The sequence below is a fragment of the Thamnophis elegans genome, chromosome Z (genome assembly GCF_009769535.1).
Source record: "Thamnophis elegans isolate rThaEle1 chromosome Z, rThaEle1.pri, whole genome shotgun sequence".
Lineage (NCBI taxonomy): Eukaryota > Metazoa > Chordata > Lepidosauria > Squamata > Colubridae > Thamnophis > Thamnophis elegans.
In genome coordinates this window covers 83021720-83049403 of record NC_045558.1, presented here as the reverse complement: position 1 = coordinate 83049403, position 27684 = coordinate 83021720, and the positions used below count along the sequence as shown (strand labels likewise).

General features: G+C 37.9%; 2 protein-coding genes across 2 annotated transcripts in view; one reads left to right on the top strand and one right to left on the bottom strand.

Moving 5' to 3' along the window:
- MOCOS (molybdenum cofactor sulfurase) overlaps nt 1–8880 on the top strand; it is a 57266-nt gene extending 48386 nt beyond the window's left edge. Inside the window, exons 13-15 of the mRNA XM_032235455.1 lie at nt 5416–5542; nt 6191–6295; nt 7590–8880. Coding sequence (XP_032091346.1) covers nt 5416–5542; nt 6191–6295; nt 7590–7727 — 370 coding nt within the window. The 3' untranslated portion in view covers nt 7728–8880. The remainder of the gene's footprint in view (nt 1–5415; nt 5543–6190; nt 6296–7589) is intronic.
- Nucleotides 8881–17557: 8677 nt separating this feature from the next.
- The window catches only part of FRRS1L (ferric chelate reductase 1 like), a 49030-nt gene continuing 38903 nt past the window's right edge, over nt 17558–27684 (bottom strand). The window contains exons 3-5 of the mRNA XM_032238253.1: nt 25581–25719; nt 23357–23603; nt 17558–19066 (exon numbers count right to left, since the gene is read on the bottom strand). Of these exons, the coding sequence (XP_032094144.1) occupies nt 18894–19066; nt 23357–23603; nt 25581–25719 (559 nt within the window). The 3' untranslated portion in view covers nt 17558–18893. The remainder of the gene's footprint in view (nt 19067–23356; nt 23604–25580; nt 25720–27684) is intronic.

The window sequence follows — 27684 nt, the reverse complement described above, 5'->3', positions numbered from 1 at the left end:
TGCTTGTGATACTATGTTTACTTTGTTTGCCATAGTCATTCTATTTCTATTTGAAGGTCTTGTAATTTTGTAAGATTGTAATTTTCTCTGCTTCTCCCACCTTTCTATAACATAACTGGAGGTGATAATCATACCTAAATTCTTCCCTCCTATTTTCTTCACAATAACCCTGTGCAGTGGATTAATCAGATTTGAATGTTACACTTGTTAATCCAAAACTGCTATAGTATGATTGATTATGCTATTCCCCAAATTATTTAAAGATATATATATATATGTAGGTCTTTGGTTATTCGGGTTTTTTCCTGTGTAAAATTGGAAGTGTCGAACCCAAATAACCAAAGACCTACGTACTAACACCCGCAAAAATCTCAGAAAACATATATATGTGTGTGTGTGTGTGTGTGTGTGTGTGTGTGTCTGTCTGTCTGTCTGTCTGTCTGTCTGTCTTTGGTTATTCTTGGGTTTTCTCCCGCGTAAAATTGGAGGTGTCTTGGCGACGTTTCGACGAAGTCTCATTCGTCATCTTCATTCGTCGAAATGTCGCCAAGACACCTCCAATTTTACGCGGGAGAAAACCCGAATAACCAAAGACCTACATACTAACACCTGCGAAAACCTCAGAAAACACACACACACACACAGACACAGACACACACAGACACACACACACACACACACACACACACACACACACACACACACACACACACATATATATATATATATATATATATATATATATATATATATATATATATTTATCAGCACAAATACAACACAAATGTAAAAAGACAACAGTAAAAATACTGGGTTTCTGTCTGGATGGTCTCTTGTGATGAGCTGATAGACAGAGAATGGAAGCAGTAAGCTTCCTCCCATATTTGGGCATACCAGGGGTTGTGACACTAAATACATATATATATATAGGCTAGAAAGTTCAGCCCATTATATTTACAACTAGCTGAACATCTGCATCTGAAAATTGCTCATAATTGGTTCTGCAAAGGGAGTGGATGCCCCAGACTTCCCTGCAGTGCTATACAACATCTTTATAAATTAGAAATAAGAATAGCAGCCACATTTTGTGTGACTGGGTCCTTTATGAGTAATGAGGGACCTCCTGGGTAAGGAGGCAGTGTGGGAATTCTTGTACGGCTGTTGTGACAAATCATCTCAGAATTTCTCAAAACAAAACTGCTTGACTTCACTCAGAGTTGCATTCTGAGCAAATCCTTTGGAAGTGACTAAAACATGTATGAGCTATTACCTGATAGAAATTTGAATCAGTTGATCCTGATAAAATGGCCAGTTCCTCTTGGTTGTCAGCTTGTCTGTGTCCTGTATCTATGCCTCTTATGACTGATGAAGGCTTCCTGGAAGTTTGTTGGATCCAAGCAGTGATGAATATCTCTGTGTGGGAAAGAGTGGTCCTGCCTGCCTTGAATTGCCTTGAAAGAGGCGGTGGCACTTCCTTCTCAAGAGATCATCCTTGGACTTAAATTTAGGTTCAAGCCATGGTACAGTACTGAGACAACATTGGTCATCTTTGTGGATGACCTCTGGAGGTCTCAGCTGTGGGGGTTGCGATTGGGGGTCACTTTTTGCAGTTGTTCCTTTCCTTTCTCTGTGGATGATTCCAATCAGTGTTAGGGAATACAGAAGGATGCTTGAGGGCTTGAGTCATTGGCTTCTTCTTTTTAACCTCTCAATTTTAAAGTATTAGAAAATCAACAAAAAACTGGAAGGTTGCAAGAGGTGAGTGAATATTACATTTTTTAACCTCATTCCCAAATAGCAGTTCACTCGCCAACTCCTTCCATCAACACTCTGATGGCATCCCCTATCTCCCAAGCCTTTTCCTCTCTACCCCCATTCCTACCTACTAAATACTCCTTTGTGTGTGGGAATGACTACATGCACCTTCAAGTCAGTCTTGACTCCTGGTGATTAACCAGATGAGTCTGTATAGCTTTCTTGGCAGGATTTTTCACAAATGGTTGGCATTGGTGATTAAAGACAACATCTTCACATATTAGAGACTGAAACTTCAATTATATTTTGCATAAAGAAGAAAATATGAACTGTGATTTGATAATAGACAAGAGAGATTATAGAAAAAATAGAGTCATGAAGAAACTTTAGAGAGAGAAAATAAAATATAATTGTACTTAAATAACCATTATGAAAAATATTGGAAGCCATTTTTTGTCTTTATATCTTTTTCTATTCCTAGCTCTTTTTCTGTTTTCTTCTATAAGTAGTCCTTGACTTATGATCAGTCATTTAACAATCGTTCAAAGTTACAACACCCATAAAGCATTTCCAACCATCATAAAATGTTACACACATACATACTGTACACATTCCCTGCTATAATGTGACTGCATTTAGAATAGTTGGCAACTGGCTCATATTTATGACTGATTGCCAAGTATCCCATGATAATGTGACTGCCATCTATAATCTTCTCTGCCAGCTCCCCCAGAAACTTAATTAGAAATCCAACAGGAAATTTTGCACGTGGAGGATGTGGAAGGGAGCTGAAATCCTTCCATCAATTGCAGAAAAGGGAAATCCCGTGGCAAGCTGTGGGAACATTTGAGAGCAAAAGGACTATATTTGAGGCAGATTTTAGCTGTACAAGGAACCCTCCATCAGGTACTCCTTTTGCTCTCAAATCCAGCAGATAATGTTTGCTCTGTTCGCTTAAAAATCTGGAGTTAATGACTATAACTGGGAATGTTATTGAGCAAAGTATTCATATATGCTATAGGTGTCTCTCAACAACTGCTTAACAACAATGACAAATTCCAGTCCCAATTGTCGTAAGTCTCTTATTGCACTTTTACTTTTGTATGCCTGCCTGCCTGCCTGGCCGCCCGCCTTCCTTCCTTCCTTCCTTCCTTCCTTCCTTCCTTCCTTCCTTCCTTCCTTCCTTCCTTCCTTCCTTCCTTCTTTCCTTGTCCTGAAGTTTTCATCTTTGCATGCAGATTACTGGCTTCCTTAAAGGCTAGAAAGCAGTGGTGAGTTTCAATTTTTTTTAGAACCTATTCTGTAGATGTGGCCTGTTTGTGGGCGTGACTCGGTGGTCATGTGACTGGGTGGGCATGGCCAACTTGGAAAAAGTGAAACTCACTTAACGACGCTCTTGCTTAGCAACCAAAATTTTGGGCTTAATTGTGGTCATAAGTTCTCTCTCTTTTTCTTTCTTTCTTTCTTTCTTTCTTTCTTTCTTTCTTTCTTTCTTTCTTTCTTTCATCTCTCCCACTCTTTCTTTCTTTCTTTCTTTCTTTCTTTCTTTCTCTTTCTCTCTCTGCCTCTCTCTCTCTGTGTCTGTCTGAATGTCTGGCTCTGTGTGGCTCTTTGTCTCTCTCTCTCCCTTCCTGTCTCTCTCTCTCTCTGTGTATCTCTCTGTCTCTCTCTCCTCCCTCCCCCCATCTCTGTCACTCTGAGTGTGTGTATGTGTGTCTGTGTCTGTCTGTCTGTCTCTCTTTGTGTCTGTCTGTCTCTCTCCCCTGCCTACCTTTCTGTCTGTCACTCTGTGCATGTGTGTGTGTCTTTCTGTCTCTCCCTCACTTAATCACTCACTGTGTGTGTGTGTGTGTGTGTGTGTTTATCTCTCTCTGTATCCCTCCCTTCTTCCCTCCCTCCCTCGCTGTTTCTCTCTCTCTCTGTCTCTTGTGCCTCTCACTGACTGTCTGTCTCTCTCTTTCACTCACTCACACACACACACACCTACTGTGGTCACCTTGTTGAGTGTTCCAATCACATTTGAAACACTCAACAACTGCATTTATGGTTTTTTGTAGCATTCTGCAGTCATAAGACCAAAATATATGGTTAAAAGTACCTGGCAGCGGCATTTTTCCCTGGGGGACTCCACAGAACATCCCAAGACTTCAAAGGGAAGCTTACAGCACAAAGCAGGACCAAAGCCCCCCTCCCAACTGGCCCTTCTTCCCTTGGAGGGCTTCAGAGGAAAGCTTCTGCAGAAGCCCGGGTGAGTGAGAACAAGTTCCCACTGTTATAAAGTCTCTGAGGCTGTAATTGTGCCGTGTGTGCGCACGTGCCTATGTTTTCCATGGCATGGAGCCACAGCGAGGCTCTCTGTGGCCAGCGATGACTCCAAAGCCCATCTGTGAAGGGCAGGGTCCCCCTTGTATTTCTTGTCTCCTGGATGGGCTCCGGAGTCATCGCCGGCTGCATAGAGCCTTGCTGTGGCTCCACATCATGGAAAACATAGGCATGCGCACCCTTTACAATTACAGCCTCGGACATTTTGAAATGGCAGGAACTTGTTTTAACTCGTCCAGGCTTCTGCAGAAGCTTACCTCCTAAGCCCTCTGAGGGAGGAAAGCCAGTTGGGAGAGGGGCTTTGATCTGCTGTAATTGTGTGGGGCGTGCTCCACTGCGTGGGGATGTGGCTGGAAGATGAAGAACACGAGGGGACCAGAGGGGCCTTGTCTTCTAAAGAGGGACTGTTCCTGAAGAGGGCAGATGGGGTGGCATCAGTTTTGGGATGTTCTGTGGAGCCCCCCAGGGAAAAACGCCATGGGGATGGCTTTTTAACCAGGCAGCTGTCAGAGAGAAGAGGGTAGCGCATACCTGTGGGCTTGTGCAACAGCCGAATCCTCTCCTGTTCCTTCTTCGGCTGCTGCACAAGCCCACACGGCGTGTGCTGCCCTCTTCTCTCTGACATCTGCCTTGTTTCCAATGGAGGGGGTGGGGAATGCATGCATTTTCCTCCCTCTGCATGGATTTCCCACCCCCTATTGGTAATGAGGTGGCTGTTGGTGGGGCAAGCCTGGGGTGGACATGCACAGCCAGCAAGTGGCGACTGGGCGGGCGGGAGATTGAACAGACCATGGGAGGGAGTGTTCCATGCAGCCTCCGGAAGAATGGGTACCAGAAGATATGTTAAATTTGATGAATGGGTACTCACATACCAGGGCGTGTCCCCTGAAACCCACCCCTGCTATAAAGTACCAGGAGAGGCTTGCAGTCTCCTGATGTTTGAAAGCCTCTCCAGTATTGGAACATGGCATTGGCCCTTAATCTAGCTACATTCTTCTACTCTGCTGGGCTGTTTTTTTGGCTTTGCTGCTTATCTGCCTTGTCTCATGGTTGTCACCACTTGGGCAGGCTGTCATAGGTTGAGGGTTACCTGTAATAGCATTTGCATTAGACAATTTAAAATTTTCTATTTTTGTTTTTGTGGATTTTTATTGTAACTCTACCTATAATTTGCTATTGTTCCCAGGATTACTATATTTCACTTTTACAGTTAGATCTGTATACCTTAGTCGCTACTACATTTTAAATAATAAGCTATAATTTTACTAAATTAATTAAACTAAAGTTATGTCTCATTCAAGTTAAATTATTATTTTATTCTTTGTCTCTATAAAACAGCCTTGGTGAATCATTTCTTCCTCAGGAATTAATTTATCGATTTCGGGCCAACATTGTTATCAGAACGAATGAGCCATTTGAAGAAGACTTGTGGGATCAGATTGCCATTGGCCCTCTACATTTCAGGGTATGGAATGGCTGTAGCTCTCTGTTGTAATTGCAAAGCCTAATGAGAAAAGACAAGATGCAGGAAACCAAAAGTGATCCTAGAAAATAATATTGGCTACCTATATAGGTTAAAATAGCAGCTTGTTTTAGTTTCTTTATAGACTACAACCAAACTAACCTTTTTGGATCAAACAAACAGAAACTGCAAACATATCTTGCTGTTTTCAGCTGGTATTTAACAGCATGTGATTCTCAACTCAGGGGTAATACTGAATCTTCAAGATCAGCTTTGTTTTTCATAAAATTATCTAAATCTCCTTCAAAACCAATTACATTAGTAGCTGTCACCTCATGCTGTGGTAATTCATTCAAACATTAATCATTTACAGGTACATTTTCATCAGAATTGAGCCAAATCCATTTTACTCAATGGGCACAAAGAGAAACATTTACTTTTTAATACCCCATTATCTAACCGAGTTAGGAAAAGTTAGCATTTGTCTTGAATCAAGGCATATTTGGCCACTTTCTGAGCTGCTTCAGCCCCAAAAGAGTTTAGATTATCTTTGTCACGATCCTAGTAAAAATAATTACTAGACACTTCCGGCTACATTTGCCCAGAATTCTAGCTGCCTAATATTTCAGTATTTTTCTATGTAAATTTCAGGTTTTAGGACCATGTCACAGATGCCTGGTTATCTGCATTAATCAACAAACTGGACAGCGAAACAAGGAGTTTTTGCAAGGGTTGTCATCCATTAGGGACAGAAAGGTCAGTGTACAAGCACTGGTGCTTTAATGATCCAGTCTTCCGATCCTCTTCTTTCACTGCTTTTTTCTTTACTGTAAAAATATTATCTTAAATTTTTGGTCATTATTTAATATATACAGTGTTCAAACGAATATTTAAAGCAAAGGTGACTGGTAATAAAGTGGAAGAATTATAAAAGGAATATCATTTTATCTAATGACATGGAAGTACAAACAAAGCAGGAAGAGGTGATTGATTGATTGATTGATTGATTGCCTGTCCTAGCCTGACAACACAATGTCATTCTGGAGATGTTAATGGACTAAACCACCTCCTGCCCATGTGCATCCTACTCCCTTCTTTACCATCGTTGTTAATTTTAACTCATTTGCAATTTATTTATTGTTATAAATATTTTATTTTGTTGTTTAACTTATTGTAAGACACATATCTGTAGGTGAAATGGGTGACATATAATTTTCATGAATAAATACACCTGATGCAACTAGAGAAAGGAGCTATATGTATGAAGTGACCAGTTATTTATTTATGTGTTTGTTTATCTTCCACATTTATTTATACATACTATTTCTTAATGGCCTCTCTCCCTCATAGTTAAGTTCTCTGTGTAAAACTCTTTCCCTTCACACACACACACCAACCCACCCCGAAACATTCAGTTTGAATATCACCAACTTCAACTATGGGATACATCTAATAAAACATATTGAGGAAAATTCTGGGCTATTTTATAAATTCTACAGATTAACCTCTGGAGATGATACCATTTTTGGTCAGAAAAGTAGTTTCTGGCAAAATCAGAGAATAATAGAAATAAGGAATAGGAAGGAGCCATTATTCATCAATAACTTCTGATGAGTGCAGGAGTACAGAAATCAAATTGAATGCATATGTGATTAAACTCAACTAGAGTATGTATACAAAGGGAGACATTATGTCTTTGAGTAATTGTTTCCATTGATGAACCACTTGTTACAAATATTATAATGTTCACTTAGAAAATCAGCATAAATTTAGAAAACTTAAAATAAGAATGGTTGTAAGTATCATCTAAAATGTGGCTCTCCTTTTTTCAACTGCTTAGTATCTTTGTCTTAGTTCCTGGATTTTATTTATCCAAGAGAACTGTAAATTGATATTGCATAATCTACTTCATTATGACTACTATAAGTAGACTACAATAATCTGGAACGATTTGTTTCCATTTAATGATTGTCCTGATTTTTGCAGTCTAGTTTTGGAAGTCTTGATTTAATTTTATAAGCTGACAAATGTGCTGTTTCCTTTTTTTCAGACTAATTTTGGAATATACCTGGCAAATCACTCTGAGACACAAATCTCCCTTTCTAATACCTTGTCAGTAGGATCTGAGATACTTGTATCAAAGAACACTACATCTTCAGCCTCAAATGAAGAGAATAAGTCAGTCTAAGCAGCTAATGTATCTGTTTTGCAGAGAGTTCACATTTGTTGTGGAATTTCAATCCTTAGTATTGGTAAAATGCTATGATTATTCGTGAGCAATTTTGTGTTAAATCTAATAAAATCCCATTTTTCTTGCAACTATTTATATGATTATGTATATATTTATGTAATTCTTATATGCATATTATTTAATATGCAGTATGGTATAAAATGTGAAATTGGTTGCTTAACAACAACTGTTCTTCCCTCACATCAGCATTTCCAATAAGAGCAGGTTCTTTTGTAATAGATAGCATTGCAGCTTCTTGGATCCTGAATTTAGTAGAGCTTCTTAATTTCCTAATGAGAGCCATCCTCTATGCTTTGGTATACTCTGCCCAATTCTGCTCTTTCCAGAGCCATCCCAACCAATATACAGCAGGAATGAAAACAAATGAAAGCAACAACAGATGATATCAGGATGCCTGTGGATACTCACGAGGAAGTAAGAAGCTCTACTAAATCAGAATTGAAGAAGCTGCATTATTGAAATTGTGCTAGTTAATGATTACTAGAAATAATTACATCTATTATTTTTTTATAATTTTATTTTTATAATTTTATATAATAAAACAATTTAATAGAACAATATAAGATATACAAACTGGAAGAAAAGAAAAAGAGAAAAATGCAAAGAAACAAGGAAAATAGTATAATTTCTCCTTCCTTAAGAAAGCTATTTCCCCTCATCATGGCAAGCATTAGCCATTGCATAATCTCTTCTTAGCTAATAAATATATTTTTTCATCCCATAACTCATCTATTAAAAATAAGCAACTCAAATAAGTATTCAATCCAGTTCAATCTAGTTATCAGCAAGAAATACAAAACTCTTAGGAGTTTAACATTAACATGTATAAAATTCAACTTTCTACATCACAACTCTTATTATAACAAAAATTAATTAAAAGGTCCCAAAATTGTAATGTGTCAATAGTTCTCAACCTATGGCTTGAGAACTATTGACACAGTTCAATAGTTAATTTAGTAACTGATATTACAATAGATCGCAAACAAATCTTATCATTGTAAACCAGCAAAGGAAGGGCAGAATACAAATAGGTAAGAATTTGAAAAGTTAAAAAATACAAAATACACAAAATTAAAAAAAAACTATAATGTATATGTAAAACCAGAAATCTAAAAAAAAATTATATAGGGAGATAAAAATTAATATAATAACAAAATACTCAACTAACAAATCAGGTTTGAGGCATAGACCATCATTTGACAGATTTTGATCACTGCTGTACAAAACCTAGCAACACTATATTGAGATACGGCTAGTACAAATGCCTATAGTGTAAGCACTGTATGAGCACATGCTCTGTTATTTCTATATGTCTAGAGTCACAGGGGTATTGCCCCTTCAGGTGGAAAATTTTCTTGTATCTGCCTTCAAGAACAGCTCAGAAAAATGAATGAAGGCCCTCTGATGGCTAGCTACTTCAAGACTGAATATTTATTCAGTCTATAATGGACAAAGCAGAATACTTGTTGGATTCATTGCCAATAAAAGTTGCAGATCTGGCTAGGTCCAGTTGGAGCTAGCTGCCTTCTATATGCTATTTAATAAGACCTTTGGCCTGATCATATGCAATGTGGATTCTTGGAGAGAAGCCCAACAATTAGATTTGAATTGCCCTTGCTTTATTCCTTCTGAAAGTCATCCCTCATGGTTATAGGAGTGAGGCCAAGGGGGAAAAGGATTGTTTAGACAATAGTAGAATGTGATCATCCAAACTCTGGCCTCAGTTTTCATGGGGCTTTTTTCAACTTCAGGGTGGTATTAGAAACACATTTTGGGACTTGAAGAGTTGACCTTAAAATTTTGGATTGAACAAATTCTAATGATTGCAAAATTGGAAAAATGCCCCAATTGGGCACAATAAAGTAGTTGTACTATTGATTTGGCTTTGAATAGTTTGAGTGTTCCAGCTATATAATGGCTACCTCTAGTCTTGAGCAATTTGAGAATGGCAGTTGAGTTCTACATCTTCAACAACATCTCCATGGAGTTTCCTACTGTTAGCAGAATGAATGATTCCCAGGTATCTGAAACAGAAGACCTGCTCAGTCCTGTGGATATCCATCTTCCAAGCATGTCTCTTGGGCCTCTTGACAAATGATATGATTTTGGTTTTTGATAGTTGAGTGCTTGCAGTACTCAACTAGACTACAATATTCAATACTGTGCTAATGTTTTAAAAGCTGTTTTAAGATGTTTAAGAATACCAATAAATGTTTTTGAATATACTGCTGCATCACCTGCATACATTAAAACAGATCTGTCTTCCTGCAAGTTTGTGGGACTAAAAGTTTGCATTAATATGGTCCACTATGGAATTGATATAAAATTGAATATGTGGGGCCAATGTGCATCCTTACTTAACTCCCTTTTTAGTTATAATGGCCCTGATGAGGTAACCCTGGGGCAGTGGTGGGTTTCAATTTATTTTACTACCGGTTCATGCTTGCACGCTCACATAATGCTTTTGCGCATGCACAGAAGCAACCGGGCAGGTGGGCAGAGCCTCCTGCTAGCGCCAGTACTGGTTCACGTGATCTGGGGCAAACTGGCAGAAACCCACCTCTGCCCTGGGGATTATATCTTACTTTCAGTGAGGCTCCTTCATGAAGCATACTTATTAAATAAAACAAATATCAGTCAATCAAGGAGACTTCCAATATTTTCTACAATTTAGAATTAAATAGAGTAGAATATTTTTTATTGGCCAAGTGTGATTGGGCACACAAGAAATTTGTCCCTGATGCATAAACTTCCAGTGCAGATACAGACAACAAACAACAAAATAATATCATTCTAAGATACCATAGTAGACGATAATAGGAAAGATGAGATTGATATTAGTAATACAGTCCTACTACCTGGGTAAATAACCTTCAACATGTCAGTGCTGTGGGAAATAGGTATTCAGCAGAGTGATGGCATGTGGGAAAAAGCTGTCTTTGTGTCTAGTTGTTTTGGCTTGCAATGCTCTACGGTGTCCTGAGGGGAGAAGTTGAAACAGTTTACGTCTAGAGGGGTCTATAGATATTTTTTCAGCTCTCTTTCTGGCTCTTCAATGGAAGGCAGGCTGTTACAATTGTTTTTACTGCAGTCTTAACTATCTGTTGAAGTCTGTACCTATCCTGTTTAATTTCTGTATCAAACCAGAAAGTTATAGAAGTACAAATGACAGACTAAATAATTCCTTTGTATAACTGTATCAGCAGCTCCTTGAGCAGTCTGAACTTTCTGATACAGGAAGAACATTCTTCATTGTGGCTTTTTAGTAATAGTTCTAATGTTACGTGCCCATTTCAAGTCCTGGGAGATTATAAAACCCAGAAAGTTGAAGATCTCTACTGTTGATAATGTGTTGCCTATTGTTGTAAGGGGTCGTGGAATAGGAGGGTTCTTCCTAAAATCTTTGATCATTTCTACAGTTTTAAGTGTATTTAGTTCTAGATTGTTCTGGCTGCACTACAGGGCTAGTTGTTCAACTTTCCATCTGTATGCAGATTCATCACCATCTCAAATGAGACCAATGACTGTTGTATTATCTGCAACTCAGTTGAGAGTCTACTTTGCTTATTGGTAAATTCTTCCTGCTGGCATTAATAAGGGCTAGTAGCATCCTCAATATGTGTTTCATGAGTGAAAACATTTAAATAAAATAAAATTGGTGTAAATTAGGTGTAATTTCTAGAGCATTGACATAAGGAACAAGGTCATGAAAGGGTCAATTGCAACTCATTCTGGAGCCAGATAGATGAGTACAGGTCTCTTTGTGAATGCTTTTTATCAAGTGAGATCCATTCTATGACCGTCTTGGTCCACCTGCCATCAGTTCTTGTTATGTGACCAGCCCATTTCCATTTCAATTCATTTACTTTCTTGATATCCTATACTTTTGTTTATTCTCTAGTCCATGTGCAGGTCTTTCTATCTTATCTTATAATGCCGAGCATGTATCTTTCCATGGCGCTTTATGCCACTTGTAGCTTTTGTATCAATTGCGAGGTTAGTGCCATGTTTCACCAGGATATGTTAGAACAGGTAGCACGCAATGATCAAAAACTTTTCAGGCATAAGGGGAGGTTGTTTTTGAAAATTTCTCCTTGCTTTGAGGTGGATATCTCCTTGATAAACACCTCTAATCTTTCTCTTTGTTAGACTAGTTATAGTCAGTTCCTGAATGCAGTATTCCAAGTGTGGTCTTATCGAAGTATCACAAAGCAATACTAACATTTCACATTATCTTGATTCTATCCCTCTGTTGATGCAGCCTAGGATTCTGTTTGGATTTTTTGCTAGTTGCAGCACACTGCCAGCTCATATTTAAGGGCATTTTGTTGGATCCAGCCCAGTGTTGAAATCTGTCGAGATTCTTTTTGTTCTTGAACCTATCTTCTTAAAAGTGTTGACTCTTTCCCCCAATGTTATCTGCAAATTCCATCCTATGTAAATCATTTATGAAGATGTTGAGGCCTACCAGGCCTAAGATGGAAGCTCAGGTTACCCACTCTATGTAGATTTAGTTCCATTGTGAACTACATATGGTTGGTGGTCAACCAGTTACAAATCCATCTGGTGGTGATGCTGTCTAACCCACATTTATCTTATCAACTAGTAAAGGGCTGTCAAACTCATGGCCCACAGCCCAAATGCGTCATTCATTGGCCACACGCATGCCTGGTTTAGCGAAGGGGGGAAAGTCACAATGTGGCACGTGATGACAATGTAACAATGCGAGTTTGACACCCCTGAACTAGTAGATTGTGGTTTACTTTGTCAAGTCCAAGCATTAGAGCCATAGCATTTCACTGGCCCACTAATACAGTCACTTTGTCCAAGAATGCAAAAAGTTATGTCTGGAATCATCTGTTTTTCACAAAGCCATGTTGGCTTCTAGATATCTTTGTTTGCTTCTTGGTGTTTGCAGATTCATTGCTTAATTTTTTTTTCCTCTCAGGTATTGATAGCAGGCTGATTGCTCTGTAGTTTCCTGGATCCATTTTTTACCTTTTTTGAAGGAACCAATCCTCTGATAGTTCTCCTGTCCATATTTCTTTCAAAAGATGTGGTTCTGAGATCACATCTCTCAGCTACAACTCTGGGATGTAATCTATCTGGTCCTGGTGATTTGAACTTATCCAGAGTGGGTAGGTATTCTGTTAGCATTTTCTTTCGTATTTTGACTTGTATTCCTACTCTGTGTTTTACAGTACTATTTTTGATAGGTTGGATTGTTTTTTCTTTTGTGTAAAGACAGATAAAAAAAGGAATTAAGCAATTCCACTTTTTCCCTGCTGCTCATCACCTTCTTGCCATCTTCTCCCATTTGTGAGCCAATCATTTCCTTGACTTTATTCTTTTTTTCTTTACATGTCAAAAGAAACTTTATTTTATTATTTTTGACATTTGTTGCAAGCTTAAATTCATTCTGAGCTTTAGATTTCCTGACTTCATTTTTGCAGATTCAGGCTATTTGCTGATATTCTGCCTTAGTTATGTGCCCCTGTTTCCACTTTTTATACTTGTCCGTTTTGTCTTTTAGTTTAACAGAGAATTCTTTATACAAGATCTCTTATTTTAATTTTTCAATAGTATTTTGCTAGGCTATGCTTTTATGATCTCATTTTTCAGTTTTGCAAGCTTCTTAGGTTGTTTTCCCCTTGAGGATTTCCATCCACGGAATCTTTCCCATGAATGCTTCTCTAAATTTGTTGAAATTAGTTCTCTGAAATCCAAGACACTAATTTGACTTTGTTTTGTTACTTGTGTTTGCATTATGCTGAATTCCAATTTTGCATGCTCACTTTTTCCCAAAGTTCCTTTAGCCCCTTCTATCATTTCATTTCTGTTATGGAAAATTAAGTCCAACTGCCCCTCTAATTCTTTTCTCTACCTTCTGAAAGGCAAAGTTGCCTGCTAGGAACATCAAGAAACTTTTTAAACTTTCTTTAGGTGCAGACTTCATCTCATAGTTGATGTGAGAGTGTCCCCCATTATTATTATTTTTACTAGACTTTTATTTTTAATTTTTTATCATAAAGTTTTTTATTTTTCATTTTTGTAACATATAATCGCATGAATATTATTACATAGCCAACATCGTATTGTATTATTAAATGTTTATATCAATTCATCTTACCATCAACTCCCCAAAAGAAAAAGAAAAAAAAAGAGTTATTGGCACTTCTGATATCCATACACTATATTTGTACGTTCACTTTCTTCTCTCTCTCATCCCCTTCCCTGCCTCCTTTCTTCTCTCTGCCCTCCTTCCCTTCTCTACTTCCCCTTCCTCTCTCCTTCTCCTCTCTCCCCTTTCCACTCCTCATTTCTCTCCTCCTCTTTCCCCTCCTACCCTCACTCCTATCCCTCTCTCCTTCCCTTACCTCTCTCCTTTTCTTCCCACTTTTCATCTCATTTGCTTGGTGTATTTCAGCTTCTGAGCAAGCTCCATTTTATGTTGATGGTATTTATAATTCCTTTTCAATATACATATTTAATTTTAAACATATAAAGTAAAAATAGAACTAAGAAATATACACATATAGTCATTGTTCTTTTAAACACCACCCCCCCAGCCTAATTTTGGTTGAGATATAGATCTGGTTACAGTTCCCAGCTATTCTCATCATTATCTTTATATAATTATAGATCCTTACATGCCCCCAGTTTGTGATTCTGCCTTTAAGTCTCAATAGTTTCCCATTATAAGTGTATTCCATGTTTCCTCTTCAATTTTTCCATGTCTTGGATTAGGTTACCTTTGCTGTCTGTGAATAGCAAATCTCACTGTTCAATATTCATTTCAGTTCCCTTAATATATTGTATACTATAGCAAATGGCAAACATCTTGCTTTATTTCATCATCTTAAAAGTTCTGTGTATATCCATGTTTCATATATTTTAACTTATGCTTAATTGTCCTTCTGTTGTTGTTTCCAGTCAATTTGCCACTCAGTTTAATTGTCATGTATAAAAGTGAATGGCAAACCTCTGCTTTACAACCTCCCCATGTCAGTTTTATATTTATCCACATTCCATATATTTCAACCTTTGCTTAATTATCTTTCCATTATTACATTCAATCAATTAACAACTCCATTTTGTTGTCATATTTAGAAATAAAACCCTTATCTTAGTTTTATATTCTCCCAGATAAAAAATCCTGGTTATCTAACTTTTTCCTAGAAAGTCTTTTGTCCCACTTCTCTGCTCCTGCCCTCTCCCTTCTCTTTGCTTTGGCACATCCACTCTCCCCAACTTTCCCTAGGCCACCACCAAAAGGATGTTGTTGTTTTTTATTTTTCTTTGTTAGGGTGAAGTCTCCCCCTTTAATTTCCCTTATGCCACTAACAGCCTCAACCTCTTTTGTCTGCCTTTTGTTTCCCTCAGTTTCTACTCCTTCATTATCTTGCACCCCTTCTTCTTTGAATTCTGCTTCTCTGGGTTCAAAATTCTATTTAGGCTTGATTTTAATGATTTAGGCATATTTTTAATAATTTCACATAATTCTTCAAATTCCCAGCTTTCCATGATGTCCAGTTCCAAAGTTAGAATTAGCTATACAGTTCGAAGTTCTGGTCCACCTTAAATGTGTCCACTTCCACTGCTGTAGGGGAGAACGATGGGAGCCAACTTAGTCCTTAATATCCAGTTCCAAGATTGCAGTTAGTTATACAAAGTCTTATTTTGAGGCTCTGGTCCACCTTAAGTTTTAGCTATGTGGGACTGGAAGTGAAGCCGGGGTCATCTTAATCTTTGCAGTAGAATAAAAAGAAGAAGGAGGGAAGAAAAAAAGAGAGAAGGAAAAAAACCTTAGCATTTTCCAGTTCTTATCTCTGTAATAATTCTTCCCGCTGTCACCTTCTGTCTCCGATCAGCCACAGCTACTTAAAACATATCAATTAGAACAAACTTATAAAGAACTAGATTTGGGTACGTGTCTCTTTTGCCTCCTGCTCTTGTAACTTCTGATTTATGGTAGTTGATTAGTTGAAACTTCTCACACATTTAAGGTTAGGTTATCCATTATCAGAAAAAAAAAAGATCAAAATATTTGGTTTCTATTTGATATCCGAGACCAAATTAGAGTTTATTTTGAGTGGATTTAGAAGAAGACATGTTTTTTTTCTTGATTATTTTAGGTGGAAGGAATTCAAATGAAGTAAAAATATTGATTTCTGTTTAAGATCCAAAACCAAATTTACCGTTTATAATTATATGGGTTTGTAGCTGTTCTGCTTTGTGTTCTTCTGTTTGAAAGCGCAGACAAAGAACTTCTAGGAGGGGGCTGGTATTACAACCCTCCACCTTCCCTTATTGCTTTTCTTTTAAGGAAAAAAAAGTCCTGATCTGGCCATCAGTATTTTTTATGTTCTCAAAATTTCTTTGCCTTTTCCAGTTTTAATTTATAGTTGTGGGTTAGATAAATTCTCTTACCAAATTTTTTATCTCTCCCAGTCTCCACCTGTTCCAAAACTTATTTTGACAAAAAGACCAGCATCTTGTCAGCCATGAAGGCTGCCGCCCCAACTCTGATTCATAGGCAAATCTCTAACCCACAAGAGATCTGTTGCTTCTCTCAGGGTCTGATGAGACACTACCCTTTCTCGCCCCCACCTCCAGTGGGGGTTCAGATTCAAAAGAATCTTCGGAGATGGTTTGTCAGACAGGGTTCATGTGAGACTCTTAAGAGCCCACATCTCCCACGTCTGTCCAGCTAGAGCACTTTCTGTCCGCCAGAGTGTCCCCCATTATTATTGTGGCGTGCTTTCTATATATACCTAAGCTAAATGATTAGCAAAAAAAAGTTCATTTATTTCCTCTATTTTGTTGGGCAATGTCATTCTTTTTCCCCCTTTCCCCGCTTTTTATATTAATCCAAATTCATGAAAAAAGGTTTTCATCATTGTTTTGTGGCATTTCTGTAGAGGTACAGTTTTTTTTCCTTATATTCTTATATAAGAATTGCACCCAGAAGCTCTCTGGTAGCCAATGCAACTCAAAATATTGTGATGTTATATGCCAAATAACATCCCATTACCATGCTTTCTCATTCTGCACCTGTTGTTGCTACATGCTCTTTAAGGAAAGACTCATTAGAGTGTCTTGCTACTGCATACTAATTATATAATTATTTGGCACTTATTTATGGCTCAGATTTATTATTCACAATCTGAACAATTGTCCTCTAATATAAATTCCAATAGACTGGACAGTAGTCCAGATAAGGACATAAGCAACCATGAGTGAGATCTCCTGGTACAAGAATGAGCTCAACCTTTGCACAATCAGAAGTTGCAAAGACCCTTCTGTCATCAAGTCTTCAAGAGGGAACTGCAAGTGCAGGAGAACCCCCATATGTTGTATTGGGCCTGTCTGAGGCACAACCCCAAAACCTGAAACCAAAAATGGAAAACCCCCATACCAGGAAGTCCATACACTCAATGTCACTCAGCCTTGCTGTGTTGAGCTGAAGCCTAGTTGCATCTCATTTGGGTCCCACATTCTGCAGATACTGGAGGACCATATCATTCAACCTGGGATGGAGATATAAATCTAAATATCATCAGGATATGGATAATACCTTACCACAAACCATCAGATGCCCAGTAGCTTCATATATATGTTACATAAGAAAAGACAGAGAGGCCATTAATCTTGTTGGGGGGGGATGCTATAATTCATATTTTTGCTGGTGATATAGGATGGAACAAATTAACTTAAATTGATCATTTCAGAGAAAACTGGACAAAGATATGAAAAATGAGCTGGTGAAGCAAAACACCTCAAACATCTTGAAGGTAATAATTCATATTTTTGCTGGTGATATAGGATGGAACAAATTAACTTTAATTGATCAGTTCAGAGAAAACTGGAAAAAGATTTGAAAGATGAGCTGGTGAAGCAAAACACCTCAAACAGCTTGAAGAGCTGTATCAACACTGTATAATAATAGACAGAATAAAGAATTGAGGCAGAGGGAAAATGGTAAGAGGAAACAAAGTTATAGTCTTTCTTCCTCAGTGCCCCCTCTAATTACTTCCATGGAATCTAATGGGGGAAAGCCCCTAAAAATTGGAGCAACCAAGACCTCTGTCACCAGCAGAGAAGCAAAGAAGAAGAGATCAGAACTGTGAGTCCCTTAGGTACATAGCTAGATTTTGCCTGATTTTGCCTGATGAAAACTAAAGCATTCGACATAGCAATAAAATGTAGAATTTGTAAGTCAACTAAATGCCCAGCACATTTCAAAGCAGAAACCAGGAAAGTTTGCTAGCTCCCTTCCCAAGAGCTCTAAAGGAAGTCCCTCAAGCAACTAAGAGCTGAGACGCCAACAGTAGGCAATACCAGTCGATCCTTATATCAGATGCAGATCAGAGCAAGTACATACACCATTCAGTTCAGCTACCAAAATATAAGTCATTGTTTATTTCTTAAACATCAGCAAACAGAACATTGACTAAAAAGCTTCTTGATTTAAGCCTAAATATTATTTTACCTGGAAAAGTAAAATTTAATGCAGTCACTATGGCTTTCAAAGCAAAAATCTAACTTATAACATAACATATGATATCTAATTTCACCAACATCTTATTTATATTTCCTTGGATGAAAGCTAATTAAACATTAGAAAATTTAATTGTATATATTTTTCATAATATGACATTATCATACTGTAGTTTTTTCAAACAGCAAATGTATTATATTACAGGCAACCCTACTTTGTTTTATGTTGTTTATTCTATGTGCTACTTACACATTTGTAAATGTCTAAGTAACATCAATTAAACAACATAAAATAATTTCAAGATTTGAAAATCAATACAGCTTGTGTTTGCAATACTTCTAATATATTTCGTATATATTTCCAGAAATATATTTGGAAATATAGGCTAAATATATATCAGAAGTATCCAGTAAGGTACAAACACTTGCTATATTGATTTACAAATTTTGGAATTATTTGGCACAAATTTATGGCTCAGGTTTATTGGTCACCATCTGAATGATTAAATTGTTCTCTAATATAAACTCCAATAGAAAAGAGTAGAATTTTAAACAACACTGTCTGACAAATAATTTCAATCTGTCATAATACTATACACAATGTCATGGAGTTCCCATCAATAAATAGAATGTCAAGGCAACAATAAGTAACAAACAAAAAGGAGAAGAAAAAGTCTGATAGGCAGCTGAAGGCATAAAAATATCTTCATACTTGTAAATACTGACCACATGCTCCGAAACCGGTGGAGAATCTATATCATGCCGAGTTATAGAACCTAAAATAGGTTAAACAAAAGAAAATACAAGAGAAATCATATTAACAATAAATATTGGAAATGCCATAAAAAAGAAGGAAACTTTTTACCATATGTAGTTATTTTATATATATAGAGAAAAAAACCCTTTGGGTTAGAAAGAAATTCTTCAAAATATTAAGAAAATCATAAAAAAAGAAATTTTGAACTGGAACTACAAATAGGTATAATTCAAGGAAGTATAAATGAAAAATATCACAATTTATTAAAAGATATGCTAACAGCTGCAAAAATAAATTTGGCACAACATTGGAAAGGAGGAACTTTGCTGACAATACAATATTGGGATACTAAAATTGAATATGCAGCAATGAAAAGATTGACAGATCCATAATATAAATCTAGCCAAATTTAAGCAAGAATGGTTCCTATCTTTACTATACATTGTGGTCCTTATCAGCCATTCAGTCATCCCCCAACCCCCAGCTACTCTATGGATCAGTACTCTCCATGCCCCTTAGTCTCACCTTGCCTCCTTTAGATCTGCCATGGTCATCCCAGTGTCATCCTTTATAGTGTTCAGCCAGTGGGTACTAGGGCAGACTCTTCTCTTTTTTTCCCTTGATTATTCCCAGTATGATTGACTTTTTGAATGAGTCGGCTCCCATGATGTGACCAAAATATGACAGCCTCTGTTCGGTGATCTTGACTTCAAGTGAAATTTTGGGTGACATTTTGTCTAGACAGGGGTGTCCAACCTCCACTCTGTGACCTAGTAGCAGTCCATGCAAGTGAGGGGTGAGCCCGCAAGTGCACAACGCATAAGTGCACAAGTGGCAAACACTTGCGCGAAACCATCCCCTCTGGCCCTCTGCTACCCCCGCCGCTGGTCCGCAGAGCCAGAAAATTGGGGGTCACTGGTCTAGAACACAAGTGTCAAAGTCGATCGCATCATGCGACATCACATAACATTGTGACAATTTTTGCCTTTGCGGAACCAAGTTGGCTGTGGCCTAAGTGTAATGCATCTGGGCATGGGCCACCACTTTGACACCCATGGTCTAGAATTAATTTGTTATTTTTGCAGTTCATGGAATGCATAATACTCTCCAGCATCACAATTCAAAGGGATCCACCCTTCTTCTATCCGCCTTTTTCAGAGTATTTAAGTTTCTCAGCCATTAAGTAGTAAACTATATATTGTATTGCACAGCAAATTTAGAATATTTGTAATATGTTTTTAGGAACAAAGTTATGGAACTAATAAGAATAATGAATGAAAGGATTTAAATTGATACTAACAATAATCTTTAATATATAATGTAAAATTTAAGTATCTTAAGTTGTGGTTAGTGGTTAAGGAAGTAAATGGAAGGGAAGGGGAGAATGTTTTCTGAGAATGTATTTAAATCTTGTTTATATTTAGCTATCCAATGTAGGCCATTTTTCTTTTGAATTTCATAATTCTAAAAATGTATTTTTTAAAAGAAAAAATAGTGGAAGCTGTTAACTACGACTACTTAGTTGAAATTGTGGTTTTTTTCATTTATGCATGTAAATTGATCATGTATGCACTGAGCAGGGAAATTGCATCTGCACTTATTATCTTGTTGAACACTTAAGTGATTGGAACTCCACCTTCTATTTGCTAAATACCTGTGTCCACTTAAACTGCCTTGGTTTTTCATTAAAATCAATATGGAAATACAGGTAGTTGTCAATTTACAACCATAACTGAGCCCAAAATTCTGTTACTAAGCAAGATAGTTGTTGTGAGGCTTGCCCATTTTACAACCTTTCTTATCACAGTGAATCATTGTGATTATTAAGTTAGTAACACATTTGTTAAGTGAATCTGGCTTCCCCATTGATTTTGCTTATCAGAAAGTTGCAGCTGTCATAAATACATGCCAATTGACAAATGTCTGAAGTTTGATCATGAGACCATGGGAATGCTGCAATAGTCATAGATGTGAAAAATGGTCATAAATCGCATTTTTGGTGATGTGGTAACTTTGAATGGTTACTAACAAGTGGTCATAAGTTGAGGACTACCTATATAGTTATCATGCAGGGAACAGCAGGGTAGTATGAATACACACAATAACAATTCAGGAACTAACCATTTTTCTGTATATCATATTATATTAAACTGCCCAAAGTCACGATAGTGAAATAGGAATTTAATTTAATACATAAATAAATTTAATACATAAATAAATTTAATACATAAATGATGGGAAAATATAATTGCCTAAAAGAGATAGACTTCAAAACATGGACTCACTGACTGACAAAGCAAAGTACTTAGTCATTTGAATTATTCCTTAGTGAAAGAATATCATCTTTTCACTGCTTTGAATTTATCTAAAATATACATTTTGGGGGGGTAAATGACTGACCAGTGGTATCATGCAATTGGCTTATCATGGGTCTGATATTGACAAGACAAAGAAAACTAAAATCTTTTTTCTCACTTTTAAATTGTAAGCCTCTCAAAGTCTGTTAAATGAGATGGGTGGTGTTGAAATGTGGAAGATGAGTCTCCTAGAATGTGCATGGATTACCAGAGGCTTAATGCGATTTACATGGGAAAAGTGTGTCCCTTGTCATTGATGAAAGACATGTTGAACTATTTGGCAAAAGGAAAATCTTCCCCAAACTATTATAGAATTCGCATCAGGGAGGAGGATGAATGGAGAACCACTTTCAACTGCCTGCTGGGATACTTCCAATTTTAAGTCTTCCCACTTGGCTTACAGGGAACTCTCCCATGTTCATGTAACTAATTAATGAAGCGCTACATGAGCACTTATAAAAAGGCATCCTAGTTTACCTGAATAGCATTCTGATTTACACCAAGACCATGGACAAGCATGTTAAGCTGATAAGGACAATCCATGGAAAACTATGCATAGCACAAATCTATGCCAAGTTGTCTAAGTGCAAGTTCCACAAAACTAAACTGTACTACTTGGAGTACTGAATTTCCTGTGCACTCCCACTACTGAACCGGTAGTGAAGAAAAGAGGATACCATTACTGTAGCATAGCATAGCATAGCATAGCACAGCACAGCACAGCACAGCACAGCACAGCACAGCACAGCACAGCACAGCACAGCACAGCGTAGCACAGTATGATATTATAAGACAATTATATGCCAAAAGCAAGAAAGTTACACTTTAGCTTGGCACAACTTGTATATCCAGCCTTAGATCAGATTTTTTTGATTGTTTTACTATGACTATATACCAGCAACCTTATTCAGGTGTTTCCCTCTCATAAGATATAACACATATATACACATATTTTTGGGAGTATAAGACGCAGCAAGGTTTTGAAGAGGAAAATTTTTTTAAAAAGTTTTTGCACTCTGCAAACCTCCCAGAAACGGGCCCATTTTTAAAAAAGGGCACGAATAGCCCTTAGGAGTCTTTAGAGTGCTGCTGGGGGCTGGCAGGCACAAAAAATGAGCTGTTTTTCACTCATTTCTGCCCTCCCAGGCCCCAGGAGCTCTCTGAAAGTCTTCTAAAAGCTATGCACGGCCATTTTCGTGAAGGAGCAGAGTTTCGGGAGGCAGAAAATGCTATATTCAGTGTATAAGACGCACCCAGATTTTCAGTCTCTTTTTTGAGGGAAGGTGGCGCAGTGGTTAAATGCAGCACTGCAGGCTACTGCTAGATCAGCAGTTCAGCGGTTCAAATCTCACCGGCTCAGGGTTGACTCAGCCTTCCATCCTTCCGAGGTGGGTAAAATGAGGACCCAGATTGTTGGGGGCAATATGCTGACTCTCTGTAAACCGCTTAGAGAGGGCTGAAAGCCCTATGAAGTGGTATATAAGTCTACTGCTATTGCTATTGCTTATACTCCAAAAATATGGTAATCATGCCAAACTTTAACCATGCAAGTCCCCCATATAGTTTAATTTAATCTCCACTGTGAGTTTTAGAATAATACAGTAAACTAAGAATCAATTGATTGGTTTGAATGATCATCAAATAAAAACAGCCATGGTGGTGCAGTGGTGAGGATGCAGTACTGAAGGCTAACTCCCAGCTCGCTCCAGGAGTTTGATTCTGAGTGGCTCAAGGTTGACACAGCCTTTTATCCTTCTGAGGTTGGTAAAATGAGGAGCCAGATTGTTGGAGACAATATGCTAGCTCTGTAAACCACTTAGAGAAGGCTGTAAAAGCACTGTGAAGTGGTATATAAGTCTAAGTGCTATTGCTATCAATTATTGTTGACGTTTAAAGACCACATTTATTTTTTCTAGGCGGAGGATAATCAAACAAACAAAAAATGAACTTACCCTGAATTGCTGGGCCCCAAGCAAATAAATAGTACCAACTTAGATGGAGATCTACGATAGTTTCATCTCTGGGAACCTTCACTGGGCGCTTAAATCGACATGTGACACGGTTATTTTCAAAAACACCTTCTTCATCTCTGGCAGGGTTTCTTTGGATCTCTTTTGCCCATTGACCAACATTGTAGAAGTGATGTATTCTGACTCTTCCATTATCATCATGAACACAGGCCATAACATCATCTCCACCCTAAATTGAAAAATGAAGTAAGAATTTCAATGAAATATGAAGATAGATAATCTTGGCATAAAGTGATCTCAATACTGGTGAATGAGATAAGGGTCAATGCTGAGATATTATGATGGTCTGAGAGAATATCGTGCTTCTCCTGGCCTTCATACAAGTCCTCCAACCTACCTACTTTCTCTCCCATCTCTGCCTTTCAGCTGCCTTGTGGCACTGCCTCCCTCTGCTGCCCACAGCTGATCCTGACTGTCTTGTTCCTCATGCTACTGCTGGGGTGCATCTGGGCAAGGCAGCTGTTGGTCCTTTCAAGGGTGAAAGGCGATGGCAAAGTTCAGTTGAGAGCAATGGGGAATAGCAGAGAAGATGGTGTTGGCAGTGAAGTGCCAAAAGACTTGAGGGTCAACGTCGTGAAAGTTTTGCAAAGGCTTCACAAAGGGTCAACATCTGCCTTAGTTGGATATACCTGATTGGCAGGAGCAAGAAGATAGCAAAGCGTAGATGGCAGGGATAGGTGGCAGCAGGATGCAGGGCAGCCAGAAGGGCAGAGATGGGCAGGTGAGAGAAATTAAAGTGCATGTTGTGATTGAAAATGGGGATAAGCTGCCTGAATTTTGATCATATAATATGGGTTACTGCAATGGCTGTAACTTTGAGAACATATGATAATTAGCATTTTTCACCCACATTTTTCTTCTTTTTTCTGGAATGTCAAGCCCTGTTTTTTCTGAGTTTCATGAATCTAACGATGTATACAGTATAAGAACAAATCAAATTGCTATTCATAGGCACAATTTATTTCCTCAACTAGTGGGATAAAGGCGCAACATTTTATGGAAGGGAAGGGGGCTGGAACAGGCTTATACTGGCTAACAAGAGATAGTTATTAAATTTTCTGTAGTTTTGTGAGCCAGCTGAGAACAGAGCTAAGCAAAAACACTTAGTGCACTGATCAGCTCTATGGAAGCAAGTGTATGGATGGATATGGAGCCAGCAGATATGGTTGTTAAACATTGACCAAAACATTACTGATCATACTCTCCTTATGGATAAAGTTTATTAGTCTCATTTAGGAAGGGGTGGAGGGAAGGAAGGAGGGAGGGAGAAGGACCCTTGTTGATTCACTGCACTCCATATTCCATTCCTACCCCTTTATCTTTATCCCTTGCTTATCCACTTTGTTTATCTGCCCGATGGTGAGGCTGGTGGCTGAAATTGTAGCCTGATGCTGGATGACACCAAAACGAGTAAGAAAGCTTGGCAAGGGCTGGCCACCAGCTAGAGATTGGAGCTGGGGCTGGAATCATGGAGCTGAGGCCCAGAGCTGGGGGAAAGGAGAAAGGAAAAGCAAGGGCATGCTAAGTCTTCCACCTGTAATTCAGAGGTCAGAGATGCTGAGCCAAGCCAGTGGCATTTACTTTTGCATTTGTATCAACAGAGGCAGCAACACCAAAACATTTTCTAAGGGTGAAATTTGGAGGCATGCGATGCTGAAACAAGCCAAAATGCTGGCAAAATATAGTGAAGCAGCAAAACATGGTCCTATTTTGGTCAGGAAAATAGAGGTTTAAAACGGCAAGGACCACAATGGCCACACGGCTGTAAGACAATGAATAAAAAGGCTGGTGGGGGATAGGATTGAAGAGCTGACTTGGAATTGGATGGTGATACCAACAAGCACAGAGACTACCAGAGACTTGGGGAATGATAGAATTGATCTCTATGCTGCTAGAACCACCATTGGAGAGAGGGGATGGGTTGTTTTTTGGGACGGAGGTAAAAGGAAAAATATTTACTTAAAATTGTTTATTATCCTTAATTGGTTATCACATTTCTGTCATTCTGCCCCATCATTAGAATCGTGCAAAATGCTACATGTATCAAATTGCTACATGTTGTCGTTATTTTTATTCAAAGAATAATAATTTAAATATTTTTCTCCAGAAAAAGCAGTAATTATTTCAGCAAATAAAACATTCTTACCATTTTTTTATCTGAGGAAAATCCTACAGCTACCCAGCCATCAGCTTCAGCACTCAGTTCAAATTCTATGTCAGCTCCTATTCTGCGGTAACTGAGAAAATAGTCACATGTATCTGCAGTGCATCCAGGTTTACCGTATCTACATGTGATAAAGGAAATGGAAACAATTCAAAGAACCTTCCTCTTGAACTATATCTGTATTTGCAGCTAAACAATATTACATTGTCAGTTATTTCAAGGTTAGTGTACTGCTAACTTTCTCCCCATTTATTTAAGGGTTTATTGAATTGTTATAGTTTTTAGGTTTTTTATTTTTCCTAATTTACATTCAGTACCAGTTCTTGATTCATTAGCTTATGAATGAATCCCCATCCCAAAGTATGTGAAGAAAATAAAAATGTGACAAAATGTGCTCAGTCTATATGATTTCTACAAACTCTGATAAGAAAACATAAAGCATAGTGGGCATATTAAATTCTATTTGAATATGGTGTTGGAATCACGATTTGTGCTGGAATCAGAGCTATAAAACTAAAACCCTATACAACAAATTGTCTTCTGTTTCTACATTCTTGTCAGTTGTTCCAATAAAGGTAATGATTACTTCTCAAATATCATTTGGAAGACCCCAGAGACTCACTTCATTTACATTATGAACAGTGCCTTTTTAACTAGCAGCGCTAAGTAAAAATATTGACTTGCTAAAATATCATTTTGAAGTTGTTACACAAAAATACTCCGAAGGCTGGAGAAGAAGGCGGGGCTTAGCAGTGAGAAGATGGAGTTTCAGGCTACTCCTGAAATTCCTCTATACCGAAGGATTTTTGGACGGGTTCTTTGAACCCTAGCTGTCCCGGAGACGACAGTGAAGGTGGGGAGAGACCCAGGACCTCAGAGACACCTGCAAGTCTCTGGGGGGGTATTAACTCCTCGTGCCAATTCCTTTTTGGATTAGCTGCGTGCTAACTGAAACTGCAGGTTGCCCCTAAGAATGGTAGAAGTGATGTCATCTGGTAAGCTGATTTTATTATCCAAGAGAGACTGTTCGCGTTAAAAAATTAAGCTAACTGAAACCAAAAAACAGGAAGATTTAGCGGCGAATTGGCTTTTTCTAATGGATTTATGACTGGTGGTTACTTTACTTCTTAAATGCTTCAAGAAACTCCTCAACATCCTCCCCCCTCTGAATCTCCCTAAGTGGATCGTAAAATTTATCTTCTACTAATTAGCCTGTCACGATTCGACATTTTTATTACTTTATTACTTGGTTCTGTTTACAACTAGATAAGATTGACAGCCTGTAAGAGACTAAGAAAAGTGTTTCGAAATCTGTGGGGGGGGGGGAAAGAGAGCTTGTAATTTTTAACTGCGACACATCATGGCCTCCCTATATACCTCTAAGATTTCATTTCAGACTCTTTTTTCCGCGTGTAGAGGACTCTTTGATTCTTATCAAACGCTGGAAAGAAAATTGGATCAACTGATTTTAAAATATGAAGTTAAAACTGAGATCGTTGAATGTTTAAATGTTCCTGAAACACAAATGGAAAATGTGAGAAATGGTGTCTGGTCTATCTCAGAGGAAGAAAGGAGTGGGGGAGCTATAAAGAAGACTCATTTAAAGAGACAGAGTGCAGGAGGAATGGAAAATCCACCCTTGAGAATTAAAGTTAATTTGGAAAATTTTATAAGCCCAGGACAACATTATTATTTCATCACTGACATTCAGAGTCCAAAGGTGCCAAAATATCTTTGTCTGGATTTGCTTATGAAAACATTTGGTAAATTTATCCAACGAATGGCTATTGGACTGAGGAAATCTCGCTGTTGGAGGGACACAGGCTGACAGATGGGAGAATACAACTTAAAATTAGCTAAATCTGATTACTTCAATTTGTAATAGATATAGCTGAATAATGACTGATATGTATAGCAATATATACAATTTGGAACTGGCTGATAGATTGATGAATACAATTGAAAACTAGTTAAACCTAATTGCTTTTTCTTGTAACAGATATAGCTGAATAATAATTGATATTGATAGTAATGTATATAAGGTGGAGTTGATATGATAACTAACAATTGGATATGAGAAAACATC